Source organism: Suillus clintonianus, assembly GCF_016758775.1.
Source record: "Suillus clintonianus strain FC179 chromosome Unknown DEU56scaffold_22, whole genome shotgun sequence".
Classification (NCBI taxonomy): domain Eukaryota; kingdom Fungi; phylum Basidiomycota; class Agaricomycetes; order Boletales; family Suillaceae; genus Suillus; species Suillus clintonianus.
Genome location: NW_024539246.1, coordinates 331,620 through 344,913, shown reverse-complemented (window position 1 = coordinate 344,913; position 13,294 = coordinate 331,620). Strand labels below are relative to the sequence as shown.

Here is a 13,294-nt window from a genome sequence, read left to right as displayed (position 1 = left end):
GGCATTTATTGCTTTGATTACGATGCGGATGCGGGGTGCGGGTCGAATAAATGCGCGGTCGTCGTACGAGATGACGCGATACCATTCTAGTAGGGCGGGCGCTTGAACTCATTGCTGATTATCTGTGCCTCAGGGTCGAATTCGTCGTTTTTCATGATTTTGCCACTGGCGTCGTACTCAGCCACCGAACGATCGGGACTGGCGAACGTGTCCATCTGAACATGTGATGTTTATAACACAGAAGAGGACATATAGGACAGACCTTACCTGAACGTGTACACTGTCGCCTTTCTTGACAGAAATGCGACGATTCGAGCTGATGTTGCTCCTGAATGCGAGCGTCGAGCCCTGGGTAGAGCTGTATATGAAGAACAGGGATAAAATAAGAAATATACATTAAGGACTGAAAACGTACGTGAAAACCTCTGGGCCTTGAGAGGTAAAGTTTGTCAACCTTCGTACGACGCGGCATGCTACGATCTGGAAGTGCATATGAGCAATCACTCAAACGAAAGATTGCATTTGTGCAGACCGTTGATGCGATTGCAGCAGGGACATTAGCAATGATCGACAAGACCGCATTCAAATTAACCAGCATGAAGACCGTCGCCATCAAGTTCGCCAAAAACCTGGGGTAAAAATTGAATAAGCGAAGGCGCAGCACAGAGCACACGTACGCAATAGCGAAGTAGATCAGGCCATCCCCAAATATAAGCTTGATAAGTTTGGAGCGACCATTCGCCGGGAACGCGAGTTTCCAGCCGGTTAAGCACAAGACCGTGAAGTCAAACGCCATGGAGTAGATGAAGGTAATGGCGAGAATTTGGTTGTCCGTGTAGATGATGACACATTCTCCATCTACCCAAGCAGCTTTCAACAAGATACCTGGTAAAGTTGGTTGTTATACCCGCATATATGCGCTAATTTAGAGGAAGAATTGCACGTACCATGAAGAAGGAATGACCAATGGCCCAGAATGATCACAACGAGGGCGGTAACTACATATTTGTTCTGCGACCATACCGCCATGCTATAATACATGTTAGTTGCAACAGACCGGAGATATATACAGGTGCGACAGACGTTCGTAAGGACAGATTAATACTGGCCAAGCCAATTGCAGTGTTACCAAAGACCTGATTGAAGGTGTATAATGCCTGACAATTAACCTCGGTTGTCACGTTGAGCGCAACGGAGCTAAGTAATGCACTTCAATAAGACGCGTAGAGTGAAGGGAGGAATGAAACTTACATTCCGATCAACGCGAAAAGTAAACTGTAACGTCCAGAAAAGTAGAATATCTATCACAAATTCATTGTTCGAGGGGTTACACTCAACTACTAGGGAAACTTACCAATGGCCATCGGAATCGCCTCTTGCCCGAGATAAACTGCCAGTCAAAATCCAGCGAGCTGACGAACTCCCATCTACGTCGTATCAGCGACAGTCCTTAGCTCACCTGAACATATCTTACATATAGAGCCCAAAGAGAACATGCATGAACTTGCTAAATGCCTCTACTCACACCGCGTCAGCTCTATAAACCCAAGCGAGATATTTCTATGTCTTACCAGCGTTAGCGATCAGCGTCTCTTGGGAGTGCCAGTCGACCATAGTAGCTTTGAAGATGCACGACAACGATGGCAGAGGGGGACGACCTGATGGAGCTTCAAAACTGAAGGTTGTCCTTAAATAGGGCACGAGTACTCGATGGGGCTGCTTCTTGCCTTATACGCGTGCAGCTTCGAATAAAGCTTCAACAATATCGACAGCCTCAAGATAGCCCCTTCTTACATGGAACCGCTGCAACGCGAAGATAACGTAAGGCTCCAGAAGCATCCCTACCGAATCCTGCTCGGAACTCAAATATTTGAGGGAGGCACTTCGTTGTGATTCTGACATACGCGTGGGCCCTATCCCTTATACAACTACTCAGCAAACTTACCTATAGAGGTGCACTCTCCTGTCGCGCATCTTGAACTTCACCCCGGTGTGAGCATGAAGGCAGCAGTGTTAATTGTAAGGTCGGCAAGGTGCCAGTGCATGGGCGGCATTTCTGGTTGATTTTCCGAGGTGCTGACGATGCTGCCTTCGCTGATCTTTGGAATGTGACAGTGGCACTCGCCACTCTAGAGGATCCCGCGAATTACGATATCGGCGAACCTGCCAACTTCGGCGCAAACAGTTTTGCTTGGTCGGGTGTCTGCTGGCTACCTTCAAGTTAGTAGTACTTTGACAGGAGAGTATGACGAAATGCTAACAGAACCGTCCTCGTCCATGCGGGTGTCTTATACGTGCCGTGAAAACTACTATGTAGTATCCTTTGCTACAGCCAGGTTCTATGAGCAATAAAAGCAATTAGATGTGGGTCAAGGAGACGAGGTTGACCTTTAGAAGAACGATTATATCATAAATACTTGCACTCGTGGCACAGGTGACAAGAATATACCAACGTTTGAAATTCTCCGTCTTTAAACTTCCGCTACCCTGCAGCTGGTCAGTGAACTAGTGACGAACCATCATGGTGTCTTCAGTCTGCCAAAGGACTCGAGATGAGTCTGCAAGCAGGTTAATCGTCACGCGCCACGCCCCAACCACTCGCTGACTAAGCGATTTTACTTCAGTCACGTTCATAACAGTCCACAACCGTTCTGAGTCGAATTCTGACGCGTCAACGTCAACCTTCTATTCACATCGCAGCCACAGTGCGGTGACTGCTCCTGCCAGTGATCCATTGCTCTAGCATATTCAGGCCGATCCAATATTTGCTGTCCAAAAACCGATCACCGACAAGAGAGGCCAATGAAGAGTCGAAGGAGGCAATTACGGATGGCGAAACCGCCGGTCTTTCTTCCACTTCAAATCCCAGCGCTCTGTTGCGTACCTCCACTCCCTCTCTTGTCCGGTGTTAACTCTTTACTCAATTTTTCTCATTGATTTAATTAACATTCTTGATGTCGCCCTTCTTTTTCAGGTGGTTTGAAATACAAATTGAACTTCCACTAAAGGAGACCTGCGTTCTCAATCTCCTAACGGACGATCAAAGTTAGCCCAGACATCGTGTCGAAGAGCCAATACATCTTGTCAAGGCATCGGACATCGCGGTTCGCTACTATGGCACAGCAGCTCACTCAGTTCGTGTACGGCAAAAATGGTATGGACGGGGCGTGCATCAACAGCCAGACCTGTGGCGTTCTTAACGAATATTTTGAGAACAACTATCATGCTGACATTACAGATGGCAAGTTTGGCTTCTTGCCCGAACCTTGCAGATCGCTGGAGCTGCAAATGAAGTTGTGCCAGGAGCATATCGAGCTTCTGAACGTCAACTGCAGATGGCTTTACGTTTCATTGGATTTGCGGCGCGAAGGCTGTCTACCTTTCTCATCTCCGCATTTAGTGGGTAGCCCGCCACTATGCTCTCCGTTGCCTAATAACAGTCTTTCATTGAACCCTCATCGCGTGTCTGTAACCAGTGATTCACCCACACCTTGGTCTCCACGTTTAGGGACTGCTCATTTCCCGGTCCGTCTCCCATCCTCACATGTCTCAGGATAATTGATATCTAAGCCTCAGTCAATTTACAAGCAATGACATTGTAAACTCCCAGTACTAACAGCGTGCTGTGATCGCGCTATCCCTCGAAAGACGTCTTCTAATATGCAGCCAGGAGGCCATTCAGCTGCTTCGGTGCGTACAGATACCGGGGGGGGGGCAAGATAGCATATTAAGCCGCGTACCAGAGACCAGCCAGCAATGACCACATTGCCCTTGCTCAGTGCCCGCATGCGACGAGATGGCGTGTGGAGATATCATCCGTCTCAAATAGCCCCACACGTCACACTCAAAACGCTGTTGAGGACGTGCTACGTTCCTCACATACAATATGCATATCATTCGATAGTTAGTCGAATGTGTAGGCTTATGCATACTCTCGTACCGTCATCCCTTCGATATTCGATACTGTACACATTGCATCCCAAGTGCCCTACTTCCAATCCATTCTTACTCGGCACCGTCAGTGTTCGATGTTCAGCCTTCCCGATGTTGGCGCGCCGACCCCTGCCGACCCTGCGGCTGTTTTATTACTTCCTCGATCGGGCGGTAAATCTCCGCGTGGAAAAAATGGAGTCAGTTGGCAGTTCCCACTTGGTTCCCGCCGCCGGAGCAACGAGATCTGCAACTTGACATACTCTTGATCACCGAGACGCATCCATCCGAGTCGCGACCGACTCGGAGACTTTCAGGCTCTCATGAGCCTTTTATAATACCAATGCATTAACAGCCCAGTTGTCAATGGCTGTCGAGAGGTATTCAAGCCCCGTTCCCAGGGTGAGGCGCAGTCAACGTATTCTTGGATTACGAGCAAAGTAACATGCACTCGCACAGTCCACGACCTGTCATGCATGTCATCCCATTCAGGGATGTGGTGGTGGACTGGCAGTGGCTCGATACGCTGCAGCTGCTTGGAACATTCCCTACCAAATCAAGAACTGGTCTGGACTCTTCAGCAACTGCACTGATAGTAAAAATATGTCAGGTATGAAAAGACGGAGATACACACCAAGATAAGGTGCTCTAGGCGTTTCGGAGACCATCCCGCCTTGAATCGAGGCTAAAATCGCAAGACTCAGGCTCAGCAAACCGATGGTTTGGATTTTACGGGTCGGTTCACACTTTTGAATACGCGTCTCAATTTCAATCAACTTTTCCAAGAGTCAGGGGAGCAATCGTATTTTCACAGGAGAACGGAGCAATAATGATCAACCGTGCAACGAGTCGGCATTGTACTAGCCTATCCGAGGCAATCGGAAGGCTATAGGATCGCCAACTTTTCATAGCTCATGCTTATAATCAATACAATCGTGACAGCTTTGAAACTTACGACAGGGTAGTATCTCCGTGGATCGCTGGGGCTGTTATCGAAACAGATAAATAACATGATCCTGCTGATATTGGCCTAACACACTCCTTTCTACCCCAACTTGACGGTCTTGGTGCCGTTCATAACCTACCAAAATCTTAAAGCTATTCGTGACCACTATTAAGATGGTGGACTGGAAATCGGAGGACGAGATCCAGATGGATTCCAGTGCGTATCGGTGACATTCGTTTACCTTCGTTCTTCTAATCCGCCCTCAGTGATCTTCCTGAAGTTTATGCATGCCCTCCTCGGTCTATATATGTGAGCCTTACTTGTTAACGCAGTGATTATTATGATCTAATAGATTACTCAGATGGGAATTGTTCGTCTCCCTGGACTTCGACTGGGCAGTCCTGAGGGGCAAGACGAAGTTCCGCTGGCCACTGGTGAGGAGATTCCTCTGGTGCTTTGCTGAAATACAATTCTGGACCTTTTGTTCACCAGATTTTCTACTTTGCTGGCCGGTATCTTCTTCTTTTTGCGCTGATCGGAATGTAAGTGTACCGTGTTTTCGATCCGCCGTTTCTCACTCCTCACTTAGTGCCGTAGCGCTGGATACACCAAAGTAGGATGGGATGTTATTTCTTGTCCCCCCATTAACAGTCTCATTTCCTGACAGAGAAATCAATTGTCAAGCACTGTATGCCTTTAATCAGGTGAGTTTGCATTGTGGGAGGAATGTCATGGAAGATCATCCCATTTAGCTAGCTGGTAATGCGGCAGTCGGACTCGCGAGCATTAACCTTTCTCTCCGCACGTGAGTCGAGGATTGATCATAATCTCATGCCTGGCTCATCTGGTTATAGGGTAGCTATTTGGTCTCAGAACATCTGGATCGTTATCCTCTTGGTGTTGATCATCCTCGGGCATTGGTCCCTCATCCTGCAAGGTATCTCCCCTTTTCACAAGACTGTGAAACTAGCTGACCGACTTTGCAGGTGTCCTCTTGACTGCCGTCTGGCGTCCCGGCGTCGGTTGTGCAATCACTTACAGCGATACTACTATCCTTGCATCCACTTTCATTTATTCAATGTGTTTCGACTTTGTGGTCATGTGCCTTTCGGCATATAAGCTCGCCTGGACACCTACGCGGAGCGGCACGAATGAGGCACCCACCAGACTCGTCAGGATGTTATTCTCCGACGGCTTAATATACTTTTTCATCGCGTATGTCTGTCATTTATTTTCCATTTATTGAAAACACAACCCTTCCTGTATCAGGTTTGTGTCCAATGTGATCGCGACCACGATGATGGTACTCGACTTGAACGCCATCATGAGTGTCATTTTCAACGTTCCAGCTGCTATCGCTTCAACAGTGAGCCGAGTTTCTTCTACACCGCTTTTTTTGCTAGACTATTGATTGTAGATCGTGGCATCTCGTGTTGTCAGGCGACTGGCCAACTTCCGGCCTACAGGACTTGAGATGATGTAAGTATATTCTACTGTACACGGACACGTCGACACCGCTACAATGTTTAATTTTCAGCAGCTTGCCTCGGGAAACTTCAGGTACTGCATTCAAGAACACCAATGCAGGGCTTTCCAATGCACTTAACGTACCAAGTACTAGTGGTATTCATGTTGAGGTGGGCAATAGATACACGCAATATTTCTTGATTGATTGATCGTCACTACACAGATGGACACATTTGCACATCCGGCGAATATTGACCTTGAGGGGTATCCTGGCGTACGTCGCATTACGTCTTCAGCAGCCAGTTACAGTGAGGACCGTAAGCCGGTACAGGTGATTTGACGCAAGACTGCATCACCTGGACGTATTCGGTAGACCAGGCAGTCTCATAAGGTGCTTTTGAATTTTGTTTTATCTGGACTATTCTTGGGACAGTTCAATTCAAGTCGTTCATTATTTACCACATAGTAATAGCGAGATACTAGTTACACAATGACGAACTCTTTCATCTTTTAAATTCTTCCCGAATTGAAGCTTCCCCCGTAATAGCTCACATCCAGCTTCTCGTAGGGTAGCGCTATTTTTACAGGCAATTTGAAGCTTCATGACAGTCCAACTTGTGCGCAAGGTAAGGTTGATTTTCTGTTGCTTCGTCCATGTATTAGTCAAGATTCATCTGAGTTCGGGTCGGTGTGATTTATCTTGTCATGATTCGTTTACGGTGCAATTGATACCCATGCGAAGGGCACCGATCGTGAGGACACCCGTGCTGAAGTCAGCTTCGCGACAGATTGAAGCCCATTTCAAACATCTTCATCGAATCAGGACATCTCCGCGAAACGTGGTACGACCACTGGCAGACTTTCTTTGAGGCAAGCCCTTCAAAACGAAGGTCCGAAAGCTCTCCCAAAAGGTTTTACTGGGCTGAGATGCGTTCAGATCGATGACATTGCTGATTTACTCAGCTTCAGGGAACGCATTGCAGACATTTGGCCGGGGGGTTGTGTTCAAGAGTGGTATTTCTCCTCGACCCGTTATCTCTTGTAGGGTCAGCATTTGTCAAACCGGGCGAGAATGTGCAGTACAAGACCATCATGTTGTCAAATCGGATTCCAGCATGCATGCAGTGAGAAACCCGGAAAACCCCTAATAAATATCCACAGTGCGGCTTAGTAATATAATCCCGTGATGTTTGTCGTCACTTCGGGGTCTTTGATGGTTTTTACAGACTGCTGCGTTGAACGTTCGTCGCCGGCGTGTCGACACTTTGGATTCGAGGTCTGTCCAAAGAGCCCTTCGTCAGCATCTCTGGTCAGGGCCTGAGATGATTCGATTGCTACATTTTTGATTTAAAGTTCATGCTATGATTCTGATGTCCTTAATCCGGCGCTGTGTTTGGGACAGGATTCACAGGAAGGATGCGTGGTGTCGAGACTTGAAACCGCCCCCGTGTAGTGTCGACGAGGTGACGTGGCGTTTGTCAATCACTTAGCTCAGCCCTCACTGCTCTTTTGTTGCCCATTTAGACTCTAGTCACCCGGATATATGCTCTGTGGCCATATGATTCCGGGGGGCTGCTAAAGTTATTACAAGATGTTCAGCTGGATTCATCAACCTTTCTTCGAACTGTACCACTCTATATACTGAGGAGACGCAAAAAGTCATGTGGATGTTAACTCCGAAGCTGTGCGATTATGACTGGCTCGAACGTTCGTCCACAGCTTCCACAGGACGCTGATCAGAAGTCAAGAACCGAAAAGGCACCGGTGAGCAGCATCTAATTAGTACTCGATAAGTTGGCTTCTATGTGTCTATGCGAAATTACCTGCCAGGTGTCCCTATCCTAGTAACACCCCAAGCGCTTAAGCCTGTGCATTTGAATGAGTTAATCATCTATGATTGGTCAGATATCATACCGCCCTCCACGGAGCGCTTGCAAAGTGCACAGCCTCCAAGCCTGGAATAACATCTGGGACTTCTAGTGTCAAGGGTTGATCAATAACCATGGCTCGGGCGTATCTGAGCCTCGTGTAAGAGATAACGACTATAAAACGGCGATCAGAACACCTCCTGCCTGTCCTCATCCTTTCACCCCCATTTGTGCTTTGTCATAGGAAGCTTATCTGTAACAGCAGCAAGGATGCAACCAAATGAACCAGTAGTCCCTGGGGCATTAGCTGTAGGTTAATTTGGTATTTCGTGAATCTCAGTTCTGACGTCTCTCACAGGAGAATGTCCCTGAGTACCCGCTCCTTGAAAAAACGGAGGAAGCTGGACACCACTACAAGAGACGTTGGCAGATATGGGCTCCAGCTAAGGCGGGCAATCCAACACGGCAACCTCTCGCGAACCGATGGAGTGATCCAGAGCAAGAATGGGGTGCTCCACCCGTGCAATATGATTGGCAACCATACGACCCATCATCTATTCAGCCTGCAGCACCTCGCGAGGACACCGACAATTACTTTTACCTCAACGTCCGTTACTACCGGGAGTGTATGACAGTTGATCTAAACTCTGGTTCTGTGCTGATATCTTCACAGCGGAACCTGATGTAGTTTTCAGTCATTTCAGCGCTACCTTAATTGACTTCCTGCGGTCTGTGATTTCTGAATATCTTCTTCTGCGAAACTCAATCCTATCTTCTTAGCATGGCTATTGGTGGCGAATTTTTCAACTCAAATCCGGACTCGCCTCTCACTCACTTTGTATTCAAACTCGATGAGCTCAAGGCCCACCTTTCGGACGCACGTTCAGCCGTGTCTAACCTTTCCGGGGAGGAGTTGAAGACAAAAGCACACGATCTTGGCCGCTTAGACTCGCTGACCTGTATGCGTCATTTTTATCGACGACCCTTGCGTTGCCCATCAGCTAACGTTTCACTTCAGTGCAGAAAACCGAGCAAGATGCCCGGCAGTACCTCGAGGATCTCGTTGAACACTTGGGCGTTCTCATACCTCTGGTTGAGAGTGAGTTCGAACCCATGTGAGCATACCTATGTCGCAAAATCATACAATTGCTCATCCCTGCTTTGCCAGATCCAAGCGCCTAGAACTAGAGCTATCTTACGGCCACATTTCATTTGATCTCCTCATGTACTACTTCAAGAAAGGAGAGAAATACTATCACGAGTTTCGGGGCGACAAGGTCAGTTATGATATTTTGCTGGGCGTTGTACTGAGCGACTTATGCGAGTTAGATGGCCTTTGTACTAGCTGACACGAGCAAGGACTCATCTTTTGGGCAAGCATGTTTTTGCCGGTATTTTTGTTCATGTTTTGAAACGACTGCAACTCTCAGTACCCTTACTATCGAAGGCCATGGTATGATGTGGAATGGCATAGGTCACGTCTGGGAAAACAGATTTGTTGACATTTCTCGTTACCCCGTAAGCTGGACCTTCTTGCTACTACTACTTTTCACCGATGGGATTTCAGGGGACAAAGGCATTATCTGATCTTCAGTGCAAAATAATGCAAGATGACGTATACAATGAGCTGACTGGTAGGTCTTTATTTGTCATGAACGACGAAGCACGTCCCTACATTCATTCTTCCAGAGCGCGGAAAATTGTATGCTGCTGTCTCAGGCGTTCATTTCAAGTCATGTGCGTATTGTTTTTTTTTGGTGTCATATGTTTAGCTAACCTAGCACTCCAAGATAATGGCGTAAGTTCTGTATCACTCTCATTCATGCAGCTTGACAAAATTTCTCCAGCGCCGCGTGATTATCGACGAAAATGGCTATTGTGACAGAGATCCAGAGTCTCCACGGTATTTACCCTCCGATGTTGATATCGTGATTGATATGCTAATTCGAGGCTTAGTGGTTATGATGATATTTCTCCGTACTCACATAGATGCCGCGTGTCACCTCCACCTATTTACGACGGGGCACATACTCCTCGTCCTGGTTCCCCTAACGCGTATGTGCCGTTTTGTTGCCGAACATTGTCATTCATGAAAGTATCCGTTAGCGGCGACAATTTACAGGGAGGACAGCAGGAATCTCTGTATGTTCTCACCAACGCTTGTGAATGTTATGCTCATAATGACATTAGAGGGTTCCCGGAAGACCAACTGTACCTCTTACCAGTGAAAGTACATGGATTCGATGTCCGTCGCAAGGCATGTACAAGCCAATCGGCGTGTCTATTGAACCATCATGTCACTAACCTTGCATCAGTCTTGGGAGACGATCGACGTACGTGACCTTGAGGAGATTCATTTCGATGAAAATGCTTGGGATCATCTCGTCCTTAATAAAGCGACAAAGGTAGAAGCATTGACAATCGAACTTGAATAATCAGCTTCTAAAAGTTGATCAGGCTCTTGTCAAAGGGCTCGTCAATGTCACAAAGACAACTAATACCTCTAGGGAGTTGTTTTCTGATGTCATTACTGGGAAAGGTGGAGGACTGGTGAGGACACTTTCTACGATAGATGATTCTGGTGTCACGGTTATGCTTTCAGATTGCGCTCCTACATGGTCCGCCTGGGACAGGAAAAACTCTGACCGCGGAGGCTGTGGCCGAACACCTGAAACGACCACTCTACGTTCTCAGTTCACTTGAGCTTTCAACTACACCCGCTACTTTGGAGAAAAAGCTGGGTGATATTCTGAAGGTTTGCGACTTCCGAAATCTTCGTTCGCCTTTTCTGAATCATCGCACCTGTTACAGCTCGCAACGACATGGGATGCAGTCGTCCTCATTGACGAAGCCGATGTGAGACTTATAGTGTCGACGTCTACGCTTCATGTTCATTGAATATATTCTGCATATTTAGGTGTTTCTGGAGCAAAGAAGTCTTCACGAGGTCCGTTATTATACATCTCTTACAATGCACTATGCCTGAATGTTCTTGAAGTTGGAACGGAATGCTCTCGTTTCTGTCGCTCTTCGGGTCCTTGAGTACCACCGTGGCGTCCTTTTCTTGACTACCAATCGTATCCAGGCCTTTGATGAAGCCTTCCTATCGCGGTTCTCCATTGGTAGCTACCCCCTCTATTAGGTATTTTCCTATCATCTGATGTTTGTTAAAGCCGTGAAGTACCCGGAGCTGGATGCTGACGCCCGTTTGACCATCTGGCGAAAGTTCTTTGAGCTTGCTGGGTGCGAATTGTGGGGCGGCAGTGGACAGCCTGGAGACGGACGGCAGAGCCCGGACGAGTTTGTCAAACTTGAAGGACAAGAGCCGCAGTGCTATGTTTCGCTCGCTGACCTGAAGGAACTGGCTACGAAGCCTTTCAACGGTATGAACTGATTTCATATTTGGCACCTTTTCATTGACTCGTTCCTTAGGTCGCACAATCAAGAATCTTGTGCGGACCGCGCAAGCGTTGGCCATGTCATCGTATGCCATCTCCCTGTATGATGTATGCCCCAGTACTTATGCTTGCTCATTTAGGGATGAGCCGCTTTCCCTTGAACACGTCAAGGTCGTGGTTGAAGCGCAAGAGAAATTCTTGACTGAGTTTGCTGGAATCAAGTTATGACCGGTCTGACCGTCTGTCCTGTTTTGACTGTAATCTTTGGATATCGTGTAACAAGTAGTCGCGTCGTTTTGCAGATCGAAATGCTTGATGTTGTGTTACTGCTTATGATGAGATATATGTGGCGGATGCGTTCTTAGTGCTTTCGGACTGAACATGGACATCCTTGTTCCATTAAATTATCGTGCCATAGAGCTTCTGCCACGGGAGTCAATGCCTACATGGGCCTCCGACATATTTTTCATACAAAGGCAGTCTCCCCTAAACAAACCATGTAGAGACAACCTGAAGACTACGATTCAAGACAGCCATTATTCCTTGTTATTTAATTATGACAGAAAGCTAATTACTCTCTTACTTTCCGTAATTTCTCCGTCAACCCTTTTAATTACTACTGATGATGAATCAAGGGTCTCCATTAGACGCACACAACGCCGAGAAGGAGACCAGGATATGGCGTGTGCCCGCAGATCGCATTTTCCCAACTGCGTCATCACAGTTGTAATCCGCTCCAAACATAGAATGATGCTGCGAAACGCCACCTCTAGGTTGGCGCGCTTTGTCAACCGAGACAAAACCGCATGAATGTGTGGGAAAGACTTGACAGGCCGAAGCTCGCTACTTGCGTTACTGGCGAAGAAGGGCTCGTGTTGAGCAACCCAAGGGTCGCAGATACGGAGGCGATTGATGTATATCAGCTCGTAGGATAGGGGTACTATGGCTTTTAATTGACAAGGCATCATCGACAAAATGCGCACCTAAAACGGCCGGCGGGAACGGCGGACCAGCGGGGGCACGCCTCACACTGGGACATCTGCGATTTTGGTGATGCGACGAAGAGCACAGGTGCTCTTTAGACTAGATAGAATTATCCGACATAGGGTAGACTACCCTAATGGATACAAATATGATTTAAAAAAAAAAATTGACAAGGAAGATAATGTACGTACTTACATGCCAACACCATCGATGGTATCCCCCAATTATTCTTCAATGCCACACATTCAAATCGCATTCAGGTAGAAGCAAAAGAAGGCCTTCATGGGCTTCAGTTCGCCCCATGATTGACTTCCGCAGCTGAGCTAAGTAGAATGCAATGTGCAGTTTTAGCCACCCTCGGGATTCTAAAGTACCGCCAGCAAAATACCAGGTTGTTCTCTTGGTTCTCTTGATCGTTTTCTCGCGCTCCGGGATCAGTAGATCATTTCAGGGTGCACATTGCCAAATTGGCAGCAGCCCCGCGTTCGACCGTCATCCGATGTCGCTGGCTGGGAAGTATGTCTTCGCCAGTTTGTCCATGATTAACTGACGCCGTGTCATTGGCGTTGCTAGCTGTCGAATTATCAGTAACATACGGATATGGCTGACCACAATGGCACCTAAATCAGAGGAAACAATACGCTCACACGATGTGTATTCGAGTACAGACTTGTCACTTGTCCACTATATGTTTATTTTTC

At 47.4% G+C, this 13,294-nt stretch overlaps 5 protein-coding genes across 5 annotated transcripts; 4 read left to right on the top strand and 1 right to left on the bottom strand.

The window, feature by feature from the left end:
* Positions 1-86: 86 nt before the first annotated feature.
* Positions 87-1,614, bottom strand: DEU56DRAFT_754629 (uncharacterized protein; the record flags this gene model as incomplete). Its single annotated transcript, XM_041349837.1, has 11 exons — positions 87-215; positions 268-358; positions 416-480; positions 533-629; positions 678-885; positions 948-1,030; positions 1,084-1,197; positions 1,252-1,301; positions 1,355-1,427; positions 1,475-1,517; positions 1,572-1,614. 11 exons carry the CDS (start codon positions 1,612-1,614, stop codon positions 87-89), a joined length of 996 nt encoding a protein of 331 aa, XP_041210369.1.
* Positions 1,615-2,646: 1,032 nt separating this feature from the next.
* DEU56DRAFT_793222 (uncharacterized protein) lies at positions 2,647-3,990 on the top strand. The gene is made up of 3 exons (XM_041352746.1): positions 2,647-3,525; positions 3,589-3,690; positions 3,744-3,990. The coding sequence occupies exons 1-2, from the start codon at positions 3,115-3,117 to the stop codon at positions 3,592-3,594; spliced, it is 417 nt and encodes a 138-aa protein (XP_041210368.1). The 5' UTR covers positions 2,647-3,114; the 3' UTR covers positions 3,595-3,690; positions 3,744-3,990.
* A 616-nt stretch (positions 3,991-4,606) lies between these two features.
* DEU56DRAFT_255746 (uncharacterized protein) lies at positions 4,607-6,919 on the top strand. The gene is made up of 14 exons (XM_041345317.1): positions 4,607-4,665; positions 4,717-5,092; positions 5,143-5,185; positions 5,238-5,310; positions 5,369-5,418; positions 5,466-5,489; positions 5,544-5,580; positions 5,629-5,681; positions 5,731-5,813; positions 5,863-6,091; positions 6,146-6,242; positions 6,294-6,355; positions 6,414-6,513; positions 6,567-6,919. The coding sequence occupies exons 2-14, from the start codon at positions 5,050-5,052 to the stop codon at positions 6,681-6,683; spliced, it is 1,011 nt and encodes a 336-aa protein (XP_041210367.1). The 5' UTR covers positions 4,607-4,665; positions 4,717-5,049; the 3' UTR covers positions 6,684-6,919.
* Positions 6,810-7,446, top strand: DEU56DRAFT_793213 (uncharacterized protein). The gene is made up of 2 exons (XM_041352745.1): positions 6,810-7,379; positions 7,427-7,446. Exon 1 carries the CDS (start codon positions 6,946-6,948, stop codon positions 7,210-7,212), a length of 267 nt encoding a protein of 88 aa, XP_041210366.1. The 5' UTR covers positions 6,810-6,945; the 3' UTR covers positions 7,213-7,379; positions 7,427-7,446.
* A 786-nt stretch (positions 7,447-8,232) lies between these two features.
* Positions 8,233-11,970, top strand: DEU56DRAFT_255522 (P-loop containing nucleoside triphosphate hydrolase protein). The gene is made up of 22 exons (XM_041345316.1): positions 8,233-8,520; positions 8,570-8,837; positions 8,900-8,939; positions 8,992-9,170; positions 9,230-9,326; positions 9,380-9,488; positions 9,541-9,729; positions 9,779-9,845; positions 9,901-9,948; positions 10,002-10,009; positions 10,059-10,114; positions 10,168-10,266; positions 10,318-10,468; positions 10,527-10,616; positions 10,669-10,761; positions 10,814-10,966; positions 11,023-11,067; positions 11,129-11,158; positions 11,210-11,333; positions 11,385-11,594; positions 11,644-11,695; positions 11,750-11,970. The coding sequence occupies exons 1-22, from the start codon at positions 8,482-8,484 to the stop codon at positions 11,835-11,837; spliced, it is 2,235 nt and encodes a 744-aa protein (XP_041210365.1). The 5' UTR covers positions 8,233-8,481; the 3' UTR covers positions 11,838-11,970.
* The last annotated feature ends 1,324 nt before the right edge of the window (positions 11,971-13,294 follow it).